This window comes from Hetaerina americana, unplaced genomic scaffold, assembly GCF_022747635.1.
Source record: "Hetaerina americana unplaced genomic scaffold, ioHetAmer1.1.p SCAF_2, whole genome shotgun sequence".
Taxonomy (NCBI): Eukaryota; Metazoa; Arthropoda; class Insecta; order Odonata; family Calopterygidae; genus Hetaerina; species Hetaerina americana.
Genome location: NW_027286763.1, coordinates 83,362,071 through 83,383,686, shown reverse-complemented (window position 1 = coordinate 83,383,686; position 21,616 = coordinate 83,362,071). Strand labels below are relative to the sequence as shown.

Genomic DNA, 21,616 nt, shown 5'->3' with positions numbered 1-21,616 from the left:
TAAATGATACAAATGAACTTGACATGTTTTTCTGATAGAAGTTTATGTGACGATCTGAAGTCATACCTAAGACTTAAGATGTGCAAAAAGTACCCTATTACCTGCGGAATTGGCAGCATTTAATAATGCAAAAAGTTTCAAAGTGGCTCAACTTCTGGTGACAGTTTTAGGTGTATCCTTTCTATAGGACACGATAGAAATGCCTCACAGCAATGCATTTCTAAGGTAATTCCATAAATTTTAAGTCCATTACATGGATATTTCATAATTCATTTCATTTCACAGACTAAATCTCTTATTTCAGTCAGTAGTCCACATCTCCACGGCTTACTCAAACTGCAACAAGCAGCAAATTGAGGAAAGGTTTTATGATCCTCCAATGAATTACACAAAACTTATGCAATGTGTGGATTGTCTAGATGATCGCTACTTGGATGCAATCACACCCATGTAAGTAGTTTCATAATGAAACAATTTACTAAAATGCATGTTTGTATGATGAATGAAAGACATGAAATGAATCGTAATAGTTATTCCGAATCCTTCAATTGAAACAGCAGTTTTGAGTTGTACATAAACGATTTGCAAAAACTTCTAACCTCCTGGCCATCCTTCATGAGTGAGAAATTCTGCTTTGTAAAATATATGTACACAAATGCGGTAGTAGAGTATTTTGCCTTTAGTATTGCTCGAGTTTACTTCCACATTTGTGGCCGCATGAGTTAAATCAGTATTTAACATCAAACAAAACTAATAAATTGGCCAGGATAGATAAGGTAATTTTGAAATATCAATCTATTTTGGGTGATAATGGTATCTCAGCCTGTACTGGAATGTAACTGGTAAGATACAAATTTCATATACTGGTAAGTCAGAGTAATTTTTTTACTCTTGTTTAATTACATATTTGTCCTATCAGTCTCTCTCTGTGTGGTACATTACAAACAAAATTAATCTTTCATCAAATGTCAACCCACATTACCAGTGGTGGCTCATTCATTAGAGCTAACATAGTTCCATCACTCACTTGTTTTTCCGAAAGAAAATTCTCTTCTATGGCTAAATAACACTTAAAGTCACATGATGAAAGCAAATAAACATTTCTACACTTAGTCATACAGTTTTCCTAGGGCTGCTGGACAAAATGCAATCTTGCCATGCAGTGATATAGTCTGGGGCTTATGTATACTGAATGAAATTGGCAGCCCCTGTCTGGGTAGAGTTTGTCAAGAAGGGATGAGAAGGTAGAGTGAAGACTAAATGAGAAATCAGGCGGCAAGATTCTGCAGCACCTCGTCGCCTGAGAGCAATAAGGCAATATGATGACAGCCAAGCATGACCGAATAAACTTCATGGTTTTAGGATTAAGGGTGGGAACAAGTTGCGGTGGAAGGGGAGGTAATTATGGCTCGGGGAGGCAGAAAGGAATGCGATTCAAATTAAGTAACAGAATTTTTAGACCAAGTATTGATCAGGAGCTTTCAGAGGACTTGTGCTTTGGAAACCACAGATAACAGTTAAAAATGAAATAAATGAAAACCCTCGTGGAGAATCTGAGAATTTCTCCAATCAATTTATCTAAGTTCAAAAAAGTAAATTATTTTTATTTGGTTATTGCAAGAAAAACTTAAAATTATAGCAAAGGACAAACTTTACCAGGTTTTTTTAGATTTACTTTTAATGTCATTAGGCAGAAAACAGAAATATCATTGTTAACTGTGATCTATAAATTAACCATGACTAGTTGTGCGGCTGAAAAACATCATTTACTTTTGGTGGTAATATCTCACGAAATGTGGAAAAAAATTGGTCCAGCTCCCTCTGGATAAAACCTACCAGCTGCACTACGTACTACAAACACACATTGCAACAAACATGTCAACTGGCGCATAATTGCACTTACTTCTAGAGAAGACGCTGAGAATTATTGCCAGAGTCTGTTAAACATTTAATATGATGTAGATTCATATTGGTTATGGAATACCGACATGTCTGAATTCATGGGAACAAGTCAAAGACTTGCGAAACACAAGGGAACACAGTGACATGAATCAACATTGAATAGGTAATGACTACCCTATTTCCTTCCATGAGTCATCAAATGAAAAATCAATTTAAATGAAAATTTGAAACATGGGCCTTGTTACCCCTTATGCATATATGAATTATCCTTTTAAGATATGATCAACAACATAAATGCCACATGTTAATGTATTTCAATGGTATTTCCATGACTCATAAGAAAATGCTTCACCTAGGTCTTCCAGTAACTACATGCATATTTTCCCAATAGTCAACTAAGACAAGTGCTCATGGAAATTTAGAAACTTTATCATATCAGATTTTTATAAGAAAGGTAATCATCGAATGATAATCGCTAAAACAACATTTTTACTTACCAAGGACAAAACCTTATTCACACATGAGAGACTGCATCATGATGTGGCAACTTAAGACCTTTAATTTAAATTTCATAAGAATGGCGAGTATTGTAGTTGCACATAATAGTAACCATGGTAAGACCCTTCATGTGTGTAACACACTGACAGAACTGTGAAAGGACTTTAGCATTGGTGAGCATTTTGGCCCCATATCCTGAAAGTCATAGCCGATAGAAATGCAGTAACATTCAGTATTTGCAAGTAAGTTTTCCTTGTAAGTGTTTCCAAATAATTGCCATCTTTGCTCTTCAGGTGCCTTTGGAGATTGACAACCTCACCCTAATGTTCGATGCAGTGAGATTACAATATCAAAAGTGGATGTAGATAAGACTACTCTATGAAAAATGCATAAGAGATCAGTATGTTTCAGGATCTTACAACTGCTTTTGGACAAAGCAATTTCACAATGGTCCCTTCTGCCATATGCTTTGGAGGACCTTCAAGGTCCTTGGGCTTTTTAAAAATTTCTTATCATGAGGTGAATACCATCAACATATGTGGCCTGAGCACATTGTAAGCATTCTAGACACAGTCACTCATTCAAGTATTATTGAATAATAAGTAAACAGTTTTAAAATGTTACTCATGTGCATTTTTCAAACTTTTGATGATTAATTTCAGAAGCTGTATGCACCACAGGTCAGAGATAAAATTAAATAGTAGAACTAACCAAAGAGAGGTTCAGAACGGCAAATTTATTCAACTGATTCCATCTCTCTTTAAAGATTAAAAGTAACCCAAAACTTAGGAAAAAATTGAAAATTTTCAACCTAATAAGTAATATTTTGCTCAGCCTTTAAGTAATATTTGAATTCTATTGTAATTCCTGAAAGACCTCAAGAGATTAAAGATAAAAATAAGATCAAAGTCTCGAACCCTTATAGTCCCTGAGATATCCAGAAAATGCAAATTTTGACTTACATGTGAATTTTTGTAAATGTTGACTTATTTTGATAATTTTCAAAATTCTATTAGTTGTTCAACAAAAATTTTTTTCCCATTTTGAAGAGGGAAACTGTTCCCTGATCCATATCAGGCATCTGAAATCTCTTGTGGGCACCAGAAGAGGAGCCTGGTTCCCATTCTCTCCCTCATGGGTATTCACATGTGGTCAATAAATACATGAACCTATGACCAGGTGGTGTGCTGTTCATGGGACTGCCCAAACACTAACCCAGCTGTACTGGGGGTTTGTTTTTGGGAGTTATCTCTCCATAAATTTAGTTAGCTCTAATGACAAAGGCTCTCCACAAGGGTACTCTACCCCTTAATCCACTGTGGTGGCTCCAGTAGATGTAACCCCCATAACTTTTTTTTTAAATTAAAGATGATCACCAGCCTCAGTTGATACAAAAAGAGTTGATATATGAACCTGATTTACGTCTAATATGGTTAGATTCTTGAAATATCTATCTCAGCATTTACTCCTCGTGTCTATGGCATGGAAGCTCATTAAACCATAATTGTGCATGAATAGTTTAGATATAAAGTACACAATTTGATCCAGTTTATAATGCACATATTTCACTCTGATCTTTCAGGATGCTGGGCAAATGGCCAAACACCTATACCTTCACAAAGGCAATAACAGAGGACATGATAAGGACCTACGCAAAAGATATACCGATCACAATATTTCGACCAGCTATAAGTAAGTCTCTGATACATTAATATTATCTGTCTCACTGATGAACATTTTTTAGGTGTAAGCATACTGATTGAACAACCTTCCACACCAAGGAGAATCATTGAGCCTCATCTTAAAATTGTTCCTATTCATTATAACAAGGTTAAGTAGTAGTGGATACCACCCAGCTATATCAGTATGATGATTTCTCTGGATTATGTAATTCCAAGGAATGGGAAGTAGTACATATTTTGTCATTTACATGAATGTGTACAAATAATTTTAATAAATTTATTTATAAGACTAATAAAATGTAAATTCTGCTATGAAAGCGTCATTTTTTGAAAACAAAGATAAATCAAAATATAAAAAAAAAAGATTCATGAAATATTATGGCATAATTTGACACCAAGTGTAATCCCATCCCGTCGAGCAGCAACTAGATGGGACCACCTATATAAGGGTGGCAAAATTCCAAGTCCCTCATCTTTGACCTGAAGACGCCGAATGCAACTTCAGCGAAACTGTTGTCAGAATCAAACAACGCAGTGAAACCCGAGAATGCAGAATTCTACTAACTTAAATGGTTCAACACCAATTTTAATAATGTCTCCATGTATAAAATTGAAGAGATATAGGGAATACAAGTGATCCAAATAAAACATTTCCACTGTTAATATAACTGTATAAATGTATTCTACATATATGTTTTGCATAAATTTTTTTCATGGGGATCTTGGCCTAAATAGGTTATTCAGTTTTGCTTCTAGGCCGAATATCATCTCTATTTAAACTGAAAATTATGTTTACAGTTATTGCCACCTGGCGTGACCCTGTGTCAGGATGGATTGACAATCTGTACGGTCCCACTGGAGTTGTTGTTGGAGCAGGGACTGGAGTTCTCAGAACCCTACACTGTGACAAAAACATTGTTGCTGATATGGTACCAGTTGACATGACAGTTGCAGCCCTCATAGCTGCTGCATGGGAAACGGCTAAAGAGTATCAAAATCTCAAGCCCATCATTCCTATTGAACCAAAAGTTACCACTCCTAATTACATAATCCCCAGGTAAGTTACTTTGCACCTAATTGAAAGCATAACATGGGGTCAATTGAAAGCCAGTTAATATATTTCACAATCATGTAATTTGTTTATATATGATACTCTTCTTGCCCCTATCACAGTGAGCTGAGATGTTGCCTTTCCATTACCTGTCCAAAGTTATAACACCTAATACAGATGTAAAAATAAATTGGCCAGTAATATTTATGGCATACCATAAAAATTGACATTGTTACATAATTCAGCTCCTTTAGAATGCCATAAATAAAGAAACCAACTGCATTGCATCTGAATTCTTTTTACACATTCCCCTTCAGCTATGGCCACTCGTATTTAAATGTTGAAAAAAATCAGTAATGGTACCTTCTGGTGCTTTAAAACATTATTATTAGCAGTAGTCTACTGGTTGAGGAAACACTTTTGATGGACCTTGGCACAACACGCTATTAAACTCATAAGCCCTAACTAACATGACACAAAAATACCCTTAAAGCCTGTGTTACAATAACTGCTTGCAATTCTTTAGCTCTGTAAACTTCCCACCACCCTAAATGGCTATTTATTTCCTTCTCTACCTCACTTTCCCAGAATTCCCCCCTCTGTGTTTTCGGCATTCCATTGCCTCTCAGTATCTACCACATCCACTAGCCATACCTTCTTTGAATTTTTCCCAACAGCAGCCTTTCTACTCAACCATGCATGTAACTTCATCATTTGATTCCATTTTCATCCATTCAATTTTCCCTTTTTTATTCACATCCACAACTCAAAAGCCTTGAATTAATCCTTATACTCTTATATCAACTAACAGGTTTCGGAAACATACAAAACTAAGTCCCATACTAAAGTTTTTACTGGTCTTTTCTTTGCATATGTATTTAAGGTTCCTGTCATTAAATCACATCTTTCTTTCAACCATTATGTAAAAAAATTCTTTAAATGTCTCTACTACTCTGCCCACCCTCCTCCAAAAGACTTCCCAAATAGATAAACTGCCCTGGTTTGCCTCCCAATGTTAATGTTTGCCTTAGCCTTTCTATTTCTCGAGCATCTCATTACCTAAGTTTTCTTATGATTGATTGAAATGTACCTTAAAAATTAAATTGATGGCCTGCCCATTTAATCTTAGTCCTATTTTGCCATAAAATGATGTTCCATTCAGAATCATGAATAGAGGTAATTCAAATTCCAATTCACCAGTGACTGTTGTAACTTTGTTTACTAATCAAGTATATCTTGTGCTTTTCTTTGAACAAACACTTTTTTTATCTTCCAAAATATAACTTGATGATTGTATACACCATCAATGACATCCACATTTGACCATTTCTGAAACATTGACAGAAAAATCTTAAGTATGCTGAGCGTGTAATTTAATTGAGGCAATGACTAAACTTTTCATCATTAATCAAATGAATTATAAAGGGTGATTTAAGGATCACAGTGGTAAGACACTGTCTGCACAGTAATTGCACTCACTAGTTGAGAGTGTATTTAAATTGTCTAAAATAAAACTTTATTTTTTAAACTGAAGAATTTTATTAGGGCATCTGGTAGTCTAAATTGTAATGCATGTGGAAATCCTACATTGATGTAAGAGGGTCAGAAGAATTAACTAACTTGTACACTTCTATGGGGGCAATCTCTAACAACAGACCACAAAACCTATTTCATTGGCCTAGAGTTCATTTAAGCAGCTACAGAATTGTACAAAGATAATTGTAAATACCATCATCAAGTCTGCAAGGTCTACTGATTGCATCAGTACAGACTGCAGCCATTTGGACAGGCTTAGTGTCTGCAATACATTATGTAAATTTCTACAGGAAGGTAAACATAATTTCCTCCCCAGCCCCAGGCAAGGCAGAAGTATCATTTGCCATTGTAAAAACTAAAATACTACATGTCATCTTTCCTATAACTTCACTGCCGAAAGAGAGATGCACATATATGAGTGGTAAAATTTTATATTTACTTCAGGAGTAATATTTATGAATTATGGAGAATGTTTCGAATCAGTTCACTAATTATAGCACACCACTATTTTATACATTACTTCAGTTCTTAATGAAAATAGAATGGGAATCCTCCAAATTATAATATTTGAAAGTCTAATTGATTTTGATGGTTTTAAAACTCTGAAATGCATTTTGCCCCAAGAAGCAACAAAAATGGCCACTGAAAGAGAAAATCTAAATGACTAACTTCTCCCCAATCATAAAGCAACTGACAGGCCTGCAGTTGAAGTTCACAATGTTGCTCACAAATTATTTTTCTAAATGAAATGATAACATTGGTATGAATCGTAATTTTGTCCATCCGGTACCTCATTTTCTAAAGATCAAGTTGATCATTAAAGTGTTCACAGCAAATTGAATTGAATAAGATCATAAAATATTTATGATCAATTATACCCTTTTATTTCAGTGAGAGTAAAACAGAAATGGAAGAAAACATAATTAACACCAGAACAACTCGTGAATTAAACGAAGGAACCAAAGAAAAAGAAATTAAAATCTACAATTATGTGTCATCAGCTCAGAGGCCAATTACGTGGGGACAATTCATGGACCTCAATACCAAGTATGGCATGCAAACACCTTCAATGCGCTCCATTTGGTACTACACCCTTACCCTGAACAAAAGCTACTTCATTCACTCCCTTTATGTCCTCTTCCTTCATCTACTGCCAGCACTTATCGTTGATATGGTTGGATATGCCATTGGGAAACGCCCAAAGTAAGATGATTATTTGTTATAAAATGCATCCAGTCTGAAATAACTGCTAACCATGAATATTTATAATTTCTCCACTATACCTCTTCCACTTTTCAGGCTACTCAAGATATACCAAAAAATTAACAAATTTTCAAAAGTTATAGCGTACTTCAGTACACAGTCATGGAAATTTAACAATGCAAATGTAGTGGACCTATGGAACAGGTTAGATCCCATGGACCAACAGATGTTTCAATTCGACATGAACAAAATGGACTGGGATAACTACTTTCAGAAGCACATACTTGGCCTCAGAGTATATCTCGTGAAAGACGATTTGAGTACCCTTCCGGAGGCAAGAAAGAGGTGGAAGAGGTAAGCTAATGTCATAAACTAGCACATATTATGTAATGACTTACTGCAATTAGTAATGAACAGGACGGAACACTGACCAAGGAGGTTAAATTTACCCCATGAAAAGGAAGGGAAGTCCCTGACCCATTCACAGCATAATATTTTGATTTAGCCTAGATTTAAGTAATGTTATTTTGCAAAACTAACAACCTTACAATGTCAAACTGGAGTATGTGAGTGAGAGCATTCTACAGTATCTGATTTGAAATTTCACCACCAGACAGTACCTTAGAAAATATTATATGCCTGGGCAAGTTCAAGGGATTTAACTTAATCTCCGAGGTTCAGTTAGGCGACTGTTTTGAGGAAGATATGAACTAAAATCAACCATCTCTTTAAAGCCTTCACTCAAAATGCTTCCTGTAGTAATATTGTTAAAAATCAAAGATTAAAAACAGACAAAATAGGAAGAATTAAATAAAATTCTAATTATGCACAAGAACAAGAATACAAGCAGAAGAATGCAAGTACAAGAATGCATCAGCCTGATGATGTCCTAATTCTAGCATTTCAGTGATTCTACTCGGGAAGACCATCACACATTACAAAATAAGCTTGACCTGCGATTTCCCAATAAAAATGCAGTACCCGTAAATGTTATGCATGCAGAGATACAGCACGCGATAATCATATTTGAGAACATACAATTTGAATAATAAGTTCTGGGTAGATCCAAGTATACAATAAATAGCTGTTAAGCATAGCACATTCTTCAAGAGAGAGAGTTACTCAGCAAACGAAGTTAAATGTCCAAGCAATGACTTGAATTAGTTAGATAAGGTTCAAAATATTTTTTATCTAAGGACAATAATTTAAAACACTCTTACAGTGAGTAGTAGAAATATTGATCTAAAAAGTTCAAAATAAAAATTAAACCAAGAGCTAGTATCTTGCGCAAAATGAAATAGTGATGTGCTTCAGACAGAATAAATTCTAAGCATCGAATTCCTCTACTTCAAGACACACTTATGACAACAAAAACACATTTTATCAACAGATAGTTTCTGCTTCCAAGTCTCAAGATGAAATTTTAATGGGACTAAATTTGCTTACTAACCCAGAAAGAGTATAATTTTAGCATCCTGATCATAATAAGCAATCTTAAATAACATAACATGGACTCCACCTTGGGCACTTCACTATTGACACTACTTTAAGCCAGAATGAACTCCGAGAGCCTTGTGGTTGAAATTTTATACCAGAAACATTTCAAATATTCAATTCATTTTACTCTACTACACCTGGAAACATGAAAACAGCTGTAATCATGTGGCTAATACAATTTTTTTTTATTTGTAACATTTGAAAATGCTATTCCCACGATAAACTTAATTCTTTCCATGCATTAAATGGTTTGAGGCTCTACTATGTGGAAATCCATGATCACTGAATAAAATAAACTTAGTAATTTTTCACTCAAAATTTTTTTTATTATACTGCTATAAGGTATAATAAAGTTAATAAAGAACAGTTAGTTATAATTTTTCAAAAGATAACTTTAATTGCACAACCGGGTTTCGATGCATTCAATGTTTCAGTTCTGAAGATAATGTAATACATCAAAACCCAGTCATAGAGTTAAACTTAAAAAGTGGAAAAATGTTCCTATCTGGTCTTCGTTATGTTCAAATTCCACCACATTACCCCTGAAACTACTCAATTTGTTTAAAATAAAGTTTTTTTGTGAAAAAAATGCTAATGTATTCCGTTAATTCTCCCGATAAAAAGAAATATGTTGCCCAAGACTAGAAAATAGGGTAATTCCCGAGTTCCATTGAGTGTTCAGATTTAACAGAACCATAAATGTGTTGCTTATTACATTTTTTTCTACTAAAAACAGGTTTTACTACATGCACCGACTGATCCAGTGTGTTTTCGGTGTCCTAGTGATAAGATGCCTGTGGTTTGCAGTGTCAACAGTCGCAGCATATATTTATTGAAGCCACCTTAAAATGTTCATCAAGAGTATGATTTTCATGCACCTTAATACAAATTCAACTCTAAGATGAGTTGGCAGGGATTTGAACTCATACACATGCAGGGACAATACAATAAGGAAGATCATATTTAAAAGAATATCTGAAAGAAGCTAAATGCATCAATACAATAAAATCATGATGTAACATCAAAAGGCTTATAGGAGTGAAATGAAGACTTCATTGGCAACGTCCAAAATATGCTAATTACACTGCAGGAACTGCTCATCCAGTTTCAAATAATAATTCCATTTTTCATCCAAGTATTATTGTATTTTTGAGAAATGGTTTTATTTATGGTCAATGTATTGCTACCCTTTCTGGAGGTTCCTATTTAAACTTATTAGTTTCATGTAATTAGCTTCATCTGAGAATACAAATCATACTTTGTGTATATGGCCTATTCTTAGACCAAGTGTGTACATATCACTAATTATATAAATAAATATGAGGAGGGTGTGTATTTTATAATAATTTTAATTGTTAATTGTAATTAAATAATAAACACCAAGTGAATACAACAGTTATGGAAGATGAAAATATTGGAATGCATTCGATCATGACATTTAACCTGCAAGCTAACAGGAGGTCTTAGAATCAATGCAAAATGACAAAAGAATACACTCCTCCTTGCTTGACCAGCATTGGAAATTCACACAAGAGATATGCATTGCCAAACATTAGAAGTGTCAAAAACAACATTGGATATCAATAAATTCAACATAATGTAAATTGCATTTGGAGGAAAAAACAAAGCAATTTTAAATTTTATGCATTAATCCATTGTACCCTACTAAGCAGCAAAAATATGCAACATTGAAAAATCAAATAACTGCAGGGAAGCATCAGTACACTCAATAATCAACACTAAATATAACCTAGTGTGAAAGCCTTTCTCCACACACGTTTGATTTCAACCAACATAATAATAATATGAATTCATACACTAGATGGAAGGACAACCTAATGACTAGGGCATTCAAACCAAAATACTGATGTCATCACACTGGAAATCCCTTGACCTACTTAATTTTCATTAAAACATTCCCTAGTTTTGGTTGACAAAATGATCAAATAATCTGAACACCAATCATAAAAATTGGAAAACAAATTTGATGTGCTCTTTTACTTATTCAAATCTGCGCATCTTTAGGAGCATGTTTTCTGAACCATTGTATGGTACATTGTACCTTTTCTTACATTTGGCGAGGATTTGCTTAAAATTCTCTTACTCAAAAGCCATTTGAGGCTTTAGCCATTAGCCAAGTGAATATCTTGTTATTTCAAAGACGCACATAGGCAAGTTTTGATACACACCCAAAATATTAAATTAATATAAAACTGGTTCAATCTTGACCTCACGTTGGAGGACTTAACCACAGAAAATGTAATCTTAAACTAAGATAAAAATTAAGAAATTCAAACCAGCACATAAAATCTACATGGGAGCAGATCTCGCCTTACATGTAGCTAGATAAGCAATAGTGCATGCCAAAAAAACCACAAAATACTTGTTTTTATCGCATACCTGGCCAGTTTATGTTAATATTTTCCGCAAATAAAAATTCAATTATCACTGCTAAATATTCATGCAAAACATATTGATAATTTACTCCTCAGTACATATGAACCAAAAATTCAAAATTAAATTGGAAATAACACAATTTTCAATTATATGCATTCAACTGCAAGGGACCTTCTAACGTCATATCATTCGGCAAAAATGATGCATTACTCACTCTAATGAACCCCATGTTTATGATTTCATGTATCAAACAAACTATTATGATGCTGAAATAGTGAATTTATACTGTTTTGAACAAACGAAAACCCTTAGATTTTCCAGGTGCAACAGCTTGGTTGTCCAAATTCACTTAACTTTAAATATTTGGCAAATTAACTCTTAAATTAATAAATGCTTGTTTTTAATTTTGTAAATATTACAGATAAATCTTCTTCATGCACCTGCGATTAACTGTCTAAATGTTGCTCTTCAGGATTACACTCAACATATTACCCACAAAAACAATTACAAAATCGTAGAAAACGTGGGTGGCTTCCATGAAGCATACAAAATATAATTACAGAATAGATTACTAATGGCTTTCCCTCCAGAAATAGACAAAACAAATAGGGCTCCAATTAGATGGAAAAATGCAGGTATGGAATTAAAAACGCCAGGGAAGGTGATGAAAATATCATAAATAAGTAATCACAACAAAAAGAATTCACTTCCAAACTTTATGCCACAATGCTATTGATTAAACGCACGTGCGATAACATGACATGTAGACAGAATGAAATACTTCGTTTTCATTAATTCGTATTTACTAGTATTTGGGTCCACATATTCACAAGATGTTTTCACGAAGTTTAACAAGGAAATCAGAACAGTTACGCTTGGGATTTCTTTACATTTAACAAACAATCTATTTCAATAAATGATGAATCCTACTGCACACACAATGCGACTGAGAGATGAATATGTTACTATAAATACTATTATCCTTATCTACTTGTGTCGACAAATACAAAATCATGACTCCTTATCATTATTTAAATACAGTTTTGGCAGCCCCAGAAAGTGCTATTTATCAGTATCACTAGAAGCACTCCCAATTACTTTATAAAATATCTTTAAAAGTATTAGGTTTATAGCCAAATAATGCCAATCAGTCCTTATGCTTCAGCTATGGTGAAACCGTTTCACACGAGCATTAAACCGATGACTAAATTGATGAAAATAGGAATATTTTAGTGAAAACAGTAATTATCATCAAGCTCAACAGAGGTAGGCTGCCTATAAAAGGCATTACAGTTGGAAGAAAACAATGGCAATCCTACCAAAGCATGGGCGAGCTCTTTCGTTCATAACAGTATTCCTCAGTCCAATAATAACTTTCGATTTCACCTTAACCGCTTCCATCATATGTTGCCTCATACACCAGGGAAGAAAGAGCAGTACTTCCATTTACAAGAAGTAATCCGGGGTCCTCTGGGTGACGTGTGGTTCTCCTCTTCTTGGAGCGGGATCAAACTGAAGAAAGTAATACTTCAAAGTATCATCAAGTTCCATAATAGCCGCTTGATTCCCACATCGGTAACAATAGTTGGGAGCGGAAAATATGGTCACAACATTTTTTTCATGGCACCAATTGAATCCTTCCATCACCAACTGATGAGCCCTTGACACAAGAGCGAGGCCATTCGAATGGTTGAAGGTAGCAGATATGTCTTGCCCAAAAGTATAACCAGCTCCTCGAGGGGATATTCCCCAGCCTCCTCGGTCATCTGGATCAGACCAAAGTAAGTCACACATTGGGCCCTCATGAGGAACTTCTTGCAGTCTATCTAAAGCTCTAATATGATCAAGGGTGTCTATCGATGGAGATAGACCCCCATGCAGACAAAATATCTGCGAGTCTACTAAAGCCGTGAGGGGTAAGTAATCAAACAAATCGGTGAAATATTTCCACACATTGGCATTACCATACTTTCGTAAGCATTCGTCGTAAAACCCATAAACCTGAGTAATTTGCCGGGATTCATGATTTCCTCTAAGTATGGTGATTCTTTGTTTAAATCGTACCTTAAGTGCCACCAAAAGGGTAACCGTTTCGACTGAATAGTAACCTCTGTCAACGTAATCTCCCATAAACAGGTAATTAGTGTCTGGTGACCGACCACCTATTCGAAAAAGTTCCATCAAATCATGGAACTGCCCATGCACATCCCCGCACACAGTCACTGGACACTTTACTTCTTGAACGTTAGACTCCTTAGACAATATTTCTTTTGCTTTGTCGCACAAAATCTTCACTTGAATTTCCGCCAGTTGTTTACAATCATTTAACTGCTCAATCCATTGGTCAAGTTCTTTTACAGGCGATTTCTCCTCCATTTTCTAAGTTTTATGTCGTCTTAACTCCTACTAGAATTCCTTCCGACTGAAACTCACTAATCTTACTTGAGATGACTCAAGCCCTTGACACTACGGCGAATCAGAAAGAGTAGACGAAAACGTTCAACAACGTTCATCACGATCATCACTGGCGTTTATTATCGCGTCGCAAGTTTTAGTAGCTTTAATAGCTATACGATGGCGTCATCAATCTTATTACCGGACATTTTGGTAACTAAGTAGAGCGGGCGGTGTATTCAAAATAGACATTTATATCGTTCTTGCTCATTTTTCATTGATTTTTATTAAACATCCATTGATAAAATTCAAAATTAAAATTATTCTGATAATTAATTACTGGAAAAACTGTTCACGTATTACTTTTCATACTCTTTCAATAAAAAATATATTTGTTGTAATGTGCTAGTTGAAAATAATTACGATGAAAACCTGAGGTGATATACATCACATATACGATAAACGACAGTGATTATTAGGAATTAATCATGCTTAATAACGTCTTCTAAAAAGCAATACAAAATTTTGATAAATAAGGTCATGAAGGAACTTCTTTCATAGTTTGAGTGCAGAGCAAAAAATTGTTATTTTTTGCATTCAACCATTTAAGGTACGTTTTGGATGGACAGAGATTGAAAGCGACGAATTTCTTTGTCTCTCCTAGGAAAACACAGCTTAAAATTTCGAATTACAACAAACCATTCTTCTTTCCACATAATTCTTTCTTCCCTTAGTTCCATCCAACATGTGTTTCATTTTCCTGCCTTTTCCTTACTTGCCCAATGGTTGTCCCTCTATCGCCATCCTCAATGTTCCAAAACCGATCATAATAAAATTTGTTGTCACAGGCGTATCCGATCATAATACTCATTATATATCTTTTATGCCTTATTTTGATTTCATTTTACCGATCATAATACTCATTATATATCTTTTATGCCTTATTTTGATTTCTAGCAAGAAGTTATTTCTTTAAATTTTCAATCATAATCTTTTATCAGAGTTTAATTACTAACCTACATTCGGAAGACCAAACAAAGAAATGAACCATAATGAGGAAAATTGTGGAGCTTACACTTCATCAACTTAACTTATCAAAACATAATTTATAAGGATATAAATATTAAGATTCATCCTTTAAAAATGTGTCTTGCTGGTTGATTTAATCATATGGGTAACTGCCAAAAGGTTCTCACGATATGTTTAAATTGGAAGGATTTCCCTTTAGAAATGATGTTGAAAGTGTATTATTGTCCCCGTCGTAATACGGTAGGAGAGATCATGTCAATAAAATTAGAGAGATTAAGTGTTGAACAGATAGATTTAAGATGCCATATTTTCCTCGAACGATAAGAGAACAGAATAACAATGTCCGACTGTGGTTGGGTCGTATTTGGGTCAAAATAAGTCTCGTGTATATTTACCCCCTGCCACATACCCTAGCGGTGGCTTGGAGGGTACTAAAATAACTAAAACTAACTATGGGTGCTCTCCCCTGGGAGGGCATCACCCAGAAGGAACCGTTAGTGGGGGCAGGGGGGATTCTAGTGATACATAGACAGCAGTAACGTCAAACATGTGATCTTCCCATTGCGGGAGAGGGCATACCGTGAGGGTATGACCCAGCGCCTGACGTCATGGTGCATTCCTAGTGGCGGCGTTTCCCAGGTGACGAAGGCGGTTGGAGCGGCCCGCCGCATTTTTTTGCATTTTTATGCAAAAATTTCTGAATATTGTGTTCATATAAATTAAACATAGATAGAAAAGTCGTATTTTTTAAACATAGATGGAAAAGTCGTATTCTTAACTGATAATACCGAACGATAACTCATATTTGCACAATTGTTTTTGCAAAATTAATTTGCATTTTCTTCACAAATCTCAATAAAATATTTTGCAATTTGGATGAAAATTGATTTCTTAAGTTTTAAGGGTCCTCATTACGAACCCGAATTCCGATTTGCCAAAAGTAGTGTGAAAATCGTAGTAACTGCAAATTTTTATGTAAACATGGCTGAATATTGTACTTGTAAAGCAAACGTAGATAAAAGTCGTATTTTTTATTAGTAGTACCGAATCTTAATTAACTTTCAAAAAATGTTTTTCGCAAAAATAATTTGCAAAATGATGTTTGGACAATTCTCACGAAAATTGGCATAGATAGGTTTTGAGGGTTGTGAATTACAAATATAAATTCTGATTTACCAAATATAGTGTGCAAATACTATTATTTAAAGTACCTTATACAATAAAAAATTAGTTTAATATATGTTCCCGGGATTATTTAGTTAAAAACGTATATTTAACGTATTTTATGTTTACCTTTTGAAAACATTATATTTATAAATCGCACTTTATTCCGAACCATAGCCGAATCATTTCATTTAATGCTTTTATCAATATCTTTTACCAGTATGGGTTTACATTCACTAATCAAATGAATAATGTAATTTGATTATATTTGTAGGTTTCAAGGTACTCGAGAAATAGCTCTGGAATCATCATAATCACTATTACTTGACTGAGAGTCGTTGCCTCCTACCAGTAATCCTGCAGATCCACTCGGATTTGATTCGGCGACGACTGCCACTAAAAAATTATATATTTAAAATAATATAAGTTAAGAAGATTGATGAATTACTTTTAAAATAGATTAAACACAAAAATAGATATTTTTCACTGCCAAATGGCGACAAATGCTCAACCTAGGGATTATTTTTCAAAAAGCAATCAAGATTTTACCTAAAGAGAAAATTAAATGTGACTTTTACCGTGGTTCATGCCTTAAGAACCTGATCTCTCACAATAAAGACAAAGTTCCCAAAAACGAGAGGAGTGGAAAGTATGAATTAAAGTGCTTGAAATGTAACACGAAGTACGATATTGGGCAAACAAGACGAAAATTTAAAGAAAGGATAAAAGAATTCTGTATCCCTCCCACTCCCAATTCCTAGACCTACCACTCTTCCAAGTCAACGCTTGACACCGAAAGATTTTATTTTTTATTCTCTTTCCGTCACACCTACATTTAAACCTTTTTACCCCTCGGTAAAGAAAATACGTTGTTGTTCCACATACATTGATGTATGTGGAACGACAAAGTATTTTCTTTTCCGATATGAATCGCTTCCACAAAGTGACACCTCTAACCATTCTATTTTTACCCCACCACCCTCCCTCTCTGACCAACCCCCCTCCCTCGATCAGAAAGTATACATATATACCAAGCTAGCTTCTATGAGGATCACCTGACGATGACGTTCAACGTCGAAACTTTGCGTCGGGTTTTTAAATAAAATGTGTGGAATTACAGTCTATAATTTCTTTTCATTTCATTTCAAGATATTTTCCACTCAATAATCCTGTTAAAATATATCATAAACATTATGTTTATTATATTAGCCAATGAAAAAAACAAAATAAGTGGTGACAAGTATTAAGGAAAGTATTGAAATAGATTATTTAGCTATTGTTGAATAAAGCGCAGTCTACGAATTGCTAGGATCGGCATTTGTGCGGTGGCTATCGTACTGGCTTCCCACCCAGAGGGCCCGGGTTCAAATCCCGGCGGTGTTGAATATTTTTCAGTGGTATCTCGATCCCTACTTGAGGTACTTTGTGGAGGGCACTTCGAGTGAGTACGCCGTCCGTCGGATGGGACGTTAAGCTGCGGACCCCTTGGCGCCTTTCGTAAAGAGTAGGCTAATGCTGACGCCGGGTTTCTCTCAACCCTTCATCCTTTCCTGTCCATCCCCCCCCGGTGGCCGGGAATTCCCTGAATTTTTGGGAATACAGGGAATGTTTACTGAAATGTTACTGTAAAATATTAAACCTAATAAATCGTCATATATTTAATCTTCTAGCTTCGGAAATTGTACTGTCTCTAATAATCATATTAAAAATAAACGCTGGTAAATCACAAGGTTACCAAAAATTGGAAAACGGCTATTTTTTTAATACATTTTTTTCTGAATAATTTTTTTAAAGTTTGGAAATAAAATAAAGTTAGCAGGGGCAAAATAAAGGAAGAGTGCTGAGGGCTGAGTTTTTCAAAGTGACATAATTTTTCATCTATAATTTTGGCAAACTACCAATATCATTAAATCAACATTTAGAAATGGAGTTTTGTTCTGGTAAAATGATATTTATTTCAGAATGGATTTTGGAGCATTGGTGATTACTATAAATGCAATAAAGTATTGGCATAAAGTTTTTTAAATATAAAAATACTATTTTTGTTTTTTTGTTGTTCATGCATGCCCTGTTCATGATTGCCCTGCTCTGTATCGAACCATGATCTTTGATAGGAAAAAATTCAATATCAATGAAGAAATAATGCATCTTCATCGAATTTTACCAACCATAGTTTGGTTTATGTTTTGAATTCATTTGTTTTGAAGTTTTGAGTTCATTTGAATTCAGTTTTGGAGGATTTTACACAGCACCATGTAAAATAATGCAAAAACTCTTTTAATGTGACTTTCATCCAGCAATCAATCAATCCAGTGTTCTGGATCACTGTTAGCCACTGTATCTAAATGTGGATTGGCAATAACATGTTTCAAAATCAGGATCACAAAGTCATACTTCATTTACAAGGATATATTTACTTGCTTATTTCAATAATCTGTTACTGCTATGATGTTCGCTAATTTTTAATGTTTAGTCAGAAAATCATGAAACTTTTGCTCAAATTCATTTTAATTATCATTATTTCTAATTAATAGGAAGTCCAAATGTAGGTTTCACCCTGAAGGGTAATGAAATTCATTTTATGCAAACTTGCCTATTCATCCACCCATGGTGAATGAAACAAAATTCTTTAAAACATTACATTTCGTAACATGGAAGTAGTTTCATGCCTCAATCAAAAAATTAATATCTTATGCCTGAGCTAAATTTTATTGAAGTTTGTTTATTCTTACTTGTATATTTTAATTGCACGCTAAATATGCTTATATTTCTGGTTAAATTATTCATGTGAATGCTATGTCGTATAATGTCACAATTCCTATCTTAGCTCTTTTTATGGACTAATTATGAGAATTTATGAGGAAGGAATTTTGTAAGAAAATGTCTTCAAAATAGTTACTGCTAAGGGTTTTGCCAATTCCCAAAAAAGGGAAAGGCAGCCATATGTGAGGTCTACAGAACAACAAGTTTGATTTCCCATTCAGCAAAAGTGGTTCCTCAGGATCACCAATATAAGCATGAAGAGGAGGGCAAATAATTACTTGGGGAATGATCAATCCGGGTTTAGGAAGGCCAAAGGCACGTGTGATGCCATAGCAATAATGAGATCACTAATAGAGAGGCATATAGAATACAATCAGGATTAATTTGTCAGTTTTGTAAATTTCAAAAGTGATCTATAGAATTAATTGGTAGAATCAATGATTGCATTACAGAAAGTATGAGTAAATTGGAGGGATAGGAGACTTACCCACAATCTGTACACGTCACAGACTGCTCAGGTGTGAGTTGGGGATGGAGAATCCAAAATGGTCAAAGCACTAAAGACATGTGATGAAGAATGCATAAGACAAATAAGGTTTCACAAAGAGGAGGGAAGTTATGACAGGGATGTTGTATAAGGATGTTAAGAAAAGACTCCTCAAAACCTTGGCATGGACCATGATTTTGTACAGTACTGAAAATATTTGTCATTAAAGCAAGATAAAAGCATACATTGGAGGTCTTTCAAATGTGGTTATGAAAGAGGATAGAATATTGAATGGATGGAAAGGAAACTGAACAAGCAGGTGCCAGGCATGGTGGGGGTAAGAGATGGAACTGCTGAGACCAATCCAATAGAGGCAAGGTTTTTCAATCCAATGGATGCAGAGTTTTTTGATTAACAAGAGCTTGTTGAAGACTGTGAAAGATGGGACAATGTAAGGCTAGAAAAGAATGGGTACGGATACGAGGAGGATAAGCATATTGGATGTTATGAAGGGAGGAAGGAAGTATTTGGAATTGAAGCTGGGTTAATTGTAGTGTTGGATGGCAGGTTGTGTTTAGGTGAGAGAGGCAAACAAAGGCATTGTCATACCATTGTTTGAGCTATGTTCACACAAAAACTTCCTAAACAGCTAGAATTTCAATAATAATCATCTCAGCTGTGTATTCTGAAAGATTCCATAATTTCTTTATTTTTGTTCTGTTTATCACATGGAAGTTTCCATCGAATTGTAGATGCAAACAGAAATCTCAATTAGAATTCAGAAGGGAAAACTACGATGAATTTGCAATCTGTTTTGATGGGTTGTTGAGTTTAAAAGTTGTTGCATATTTAGGCATTAGCAAAATTATTTTTATTGTGCCTATGATTTTGATTTTCCCACTCAGTATGACCTACCACTGGAATAACTCTAGGTATATTGTTTAAAGAATAACAAATATAATTATACTTAATTTAACAAATTAAAGGTATTTTGTCAATTTCATACACGTGAGTAATAACTTTTGACTGTGAATATAGATTCATTACTGAGTACTTTTATATTTCCCTTTAATTTTAGCAGTTTTAAGAAGAAATATTCCATAATTACTATTTATACTGATGTATCTGTATATTTCATTAATGCATAAAGTTTAATACCAGATGGTTTGCTCAGAGTTTACAGTCCTCTTCTCCCCAATAGGAAGGCAAATCTGTCATCCTTTCATAAACCTTTATAAAGATTAATATCCATAAAGAAATGGATAACTATGAAAATAATTCCAGAGATGCCTCACTAACAGTTTACTTTGTTTCAACTTCATGAGTAACCATCATTGAGGCAGATGAGTTGTTGCTTTTAAAGAATGCTAAGATTTTCATACCATGTGAATTAAATCCATGGAGTTTAATATTTTGGTTCATATTCTGAATAAAGTATTCTATTTGAAAATTTTTACTAGCAACCTTTAATACTTATTTCCCAAAAGGAATATATGCTCATGCTTAATATCTTTAATATTGGTTACTGAGTGGTATGATAATTGGTATGATTACACTGTTACACATGCGTAAATATGGTTACTGTTTCAAAGGGTAAATATGGTGCCATTAGATAGAAACATGGTGCAGTCTTCTCTCAGTACGTATCTAATGCCTTGTATTGTTCTTCATTCTTGTGGAGTGCGCTACATCCAGATGTTCAAAACATCCCTATTTGGTGAATATTCATGTCAAGAATCTCTGGATATCCAGAGTATGGGTATCCATTGATGTCATCCTTTGAATATCCAGAAAACTTGACGTTTATTACTTGCTCTTCTATAGGTTTATTCATTGCTCTACATAAAATACAATGAATTCAATTTTTTCATGCAAATCATAAATTTAAAAGTCTCATTTGGAGATAATACATTATAGTTTCCCCTGATTTTGACATTTTTATCATTATTTTTGTTATCTGCGAACATCATTTCTTTCTTATCATAGATATATTCCAATCCACGTATGTCCTGG

At 34.4% G+C, this 21,616-nt stretch overlaps 2 protein-coding genes across 4 annotated transcripts in view; one reads left to right on the top strand and one right to left on the bottom strand.

The window, feature by feature from the left end:
- The window catches only part of LOC139688228 (fatty acyl-CoA reductase wat-like), a 55,159-nt gene extending 44,443 nt beyond the window's left edge, over nucleotides 1-10,716 (top strand). Inside the window, exons 5-10 of one of the 3 annotated variants that reach the window (XM_071585674.1) lie at nucleotides 305-450; nucleotides 3,983-4,092; nucleotides 4,881-5,139; nucleotides 7,561-7,872; nucleotides 7,969-8,226; nucleotides 10,106-10,716. In XM_071585674.1, coding sequence (XP_071441775.1) covers nucleotides 305-450; nucleotides 3,983-4,092; nucleotides 4,881-5,139; nucleotides 7,561-7,872; nucleotides 7,969-8,226; nucleotides 10,106-10,205 — 1,185 coding nt within the window. In that variant the 3' untranslated portion in view covers nucleotides 10,206-10,716. The remainder of the gene's footprint in view (nucleotides 1-304; nucleotides 451-3,982; nucleotides 4,093-4,880; nucleotides 5,140-7,560; nucleotides 7,873-7,968; nucleotides 8,227-10,105) is intronic. The other 2 variants (XM_071585675.1, XM_071585673.1) reach the window with 2 other exon arrangements.
- A 21-nt stretch (nucleotides 10,717-10,737) lies between these two features.
- On the bottom strand, nucleotides 10,738-14,296 carry LOC139688229 (serine/threonine-protein phosphatase 2A catalytic subunit alpha isoform). The gene has a single exon (XM_071585676.1). It carries the CDS (start codon nucleotides 14,140-14,142, stop codon nucleotides 13,213-13,215), a length of 930 nt encoding a protein of 309 aa, XP_071441777.1. The 5' UTR covers nucleotides 14,143-14,296; the 3' UTR covers nucleotides 10,738-13,212.
- Nucleotides 14,297-21,616: the final 7,320 nt, after the last annotated feature.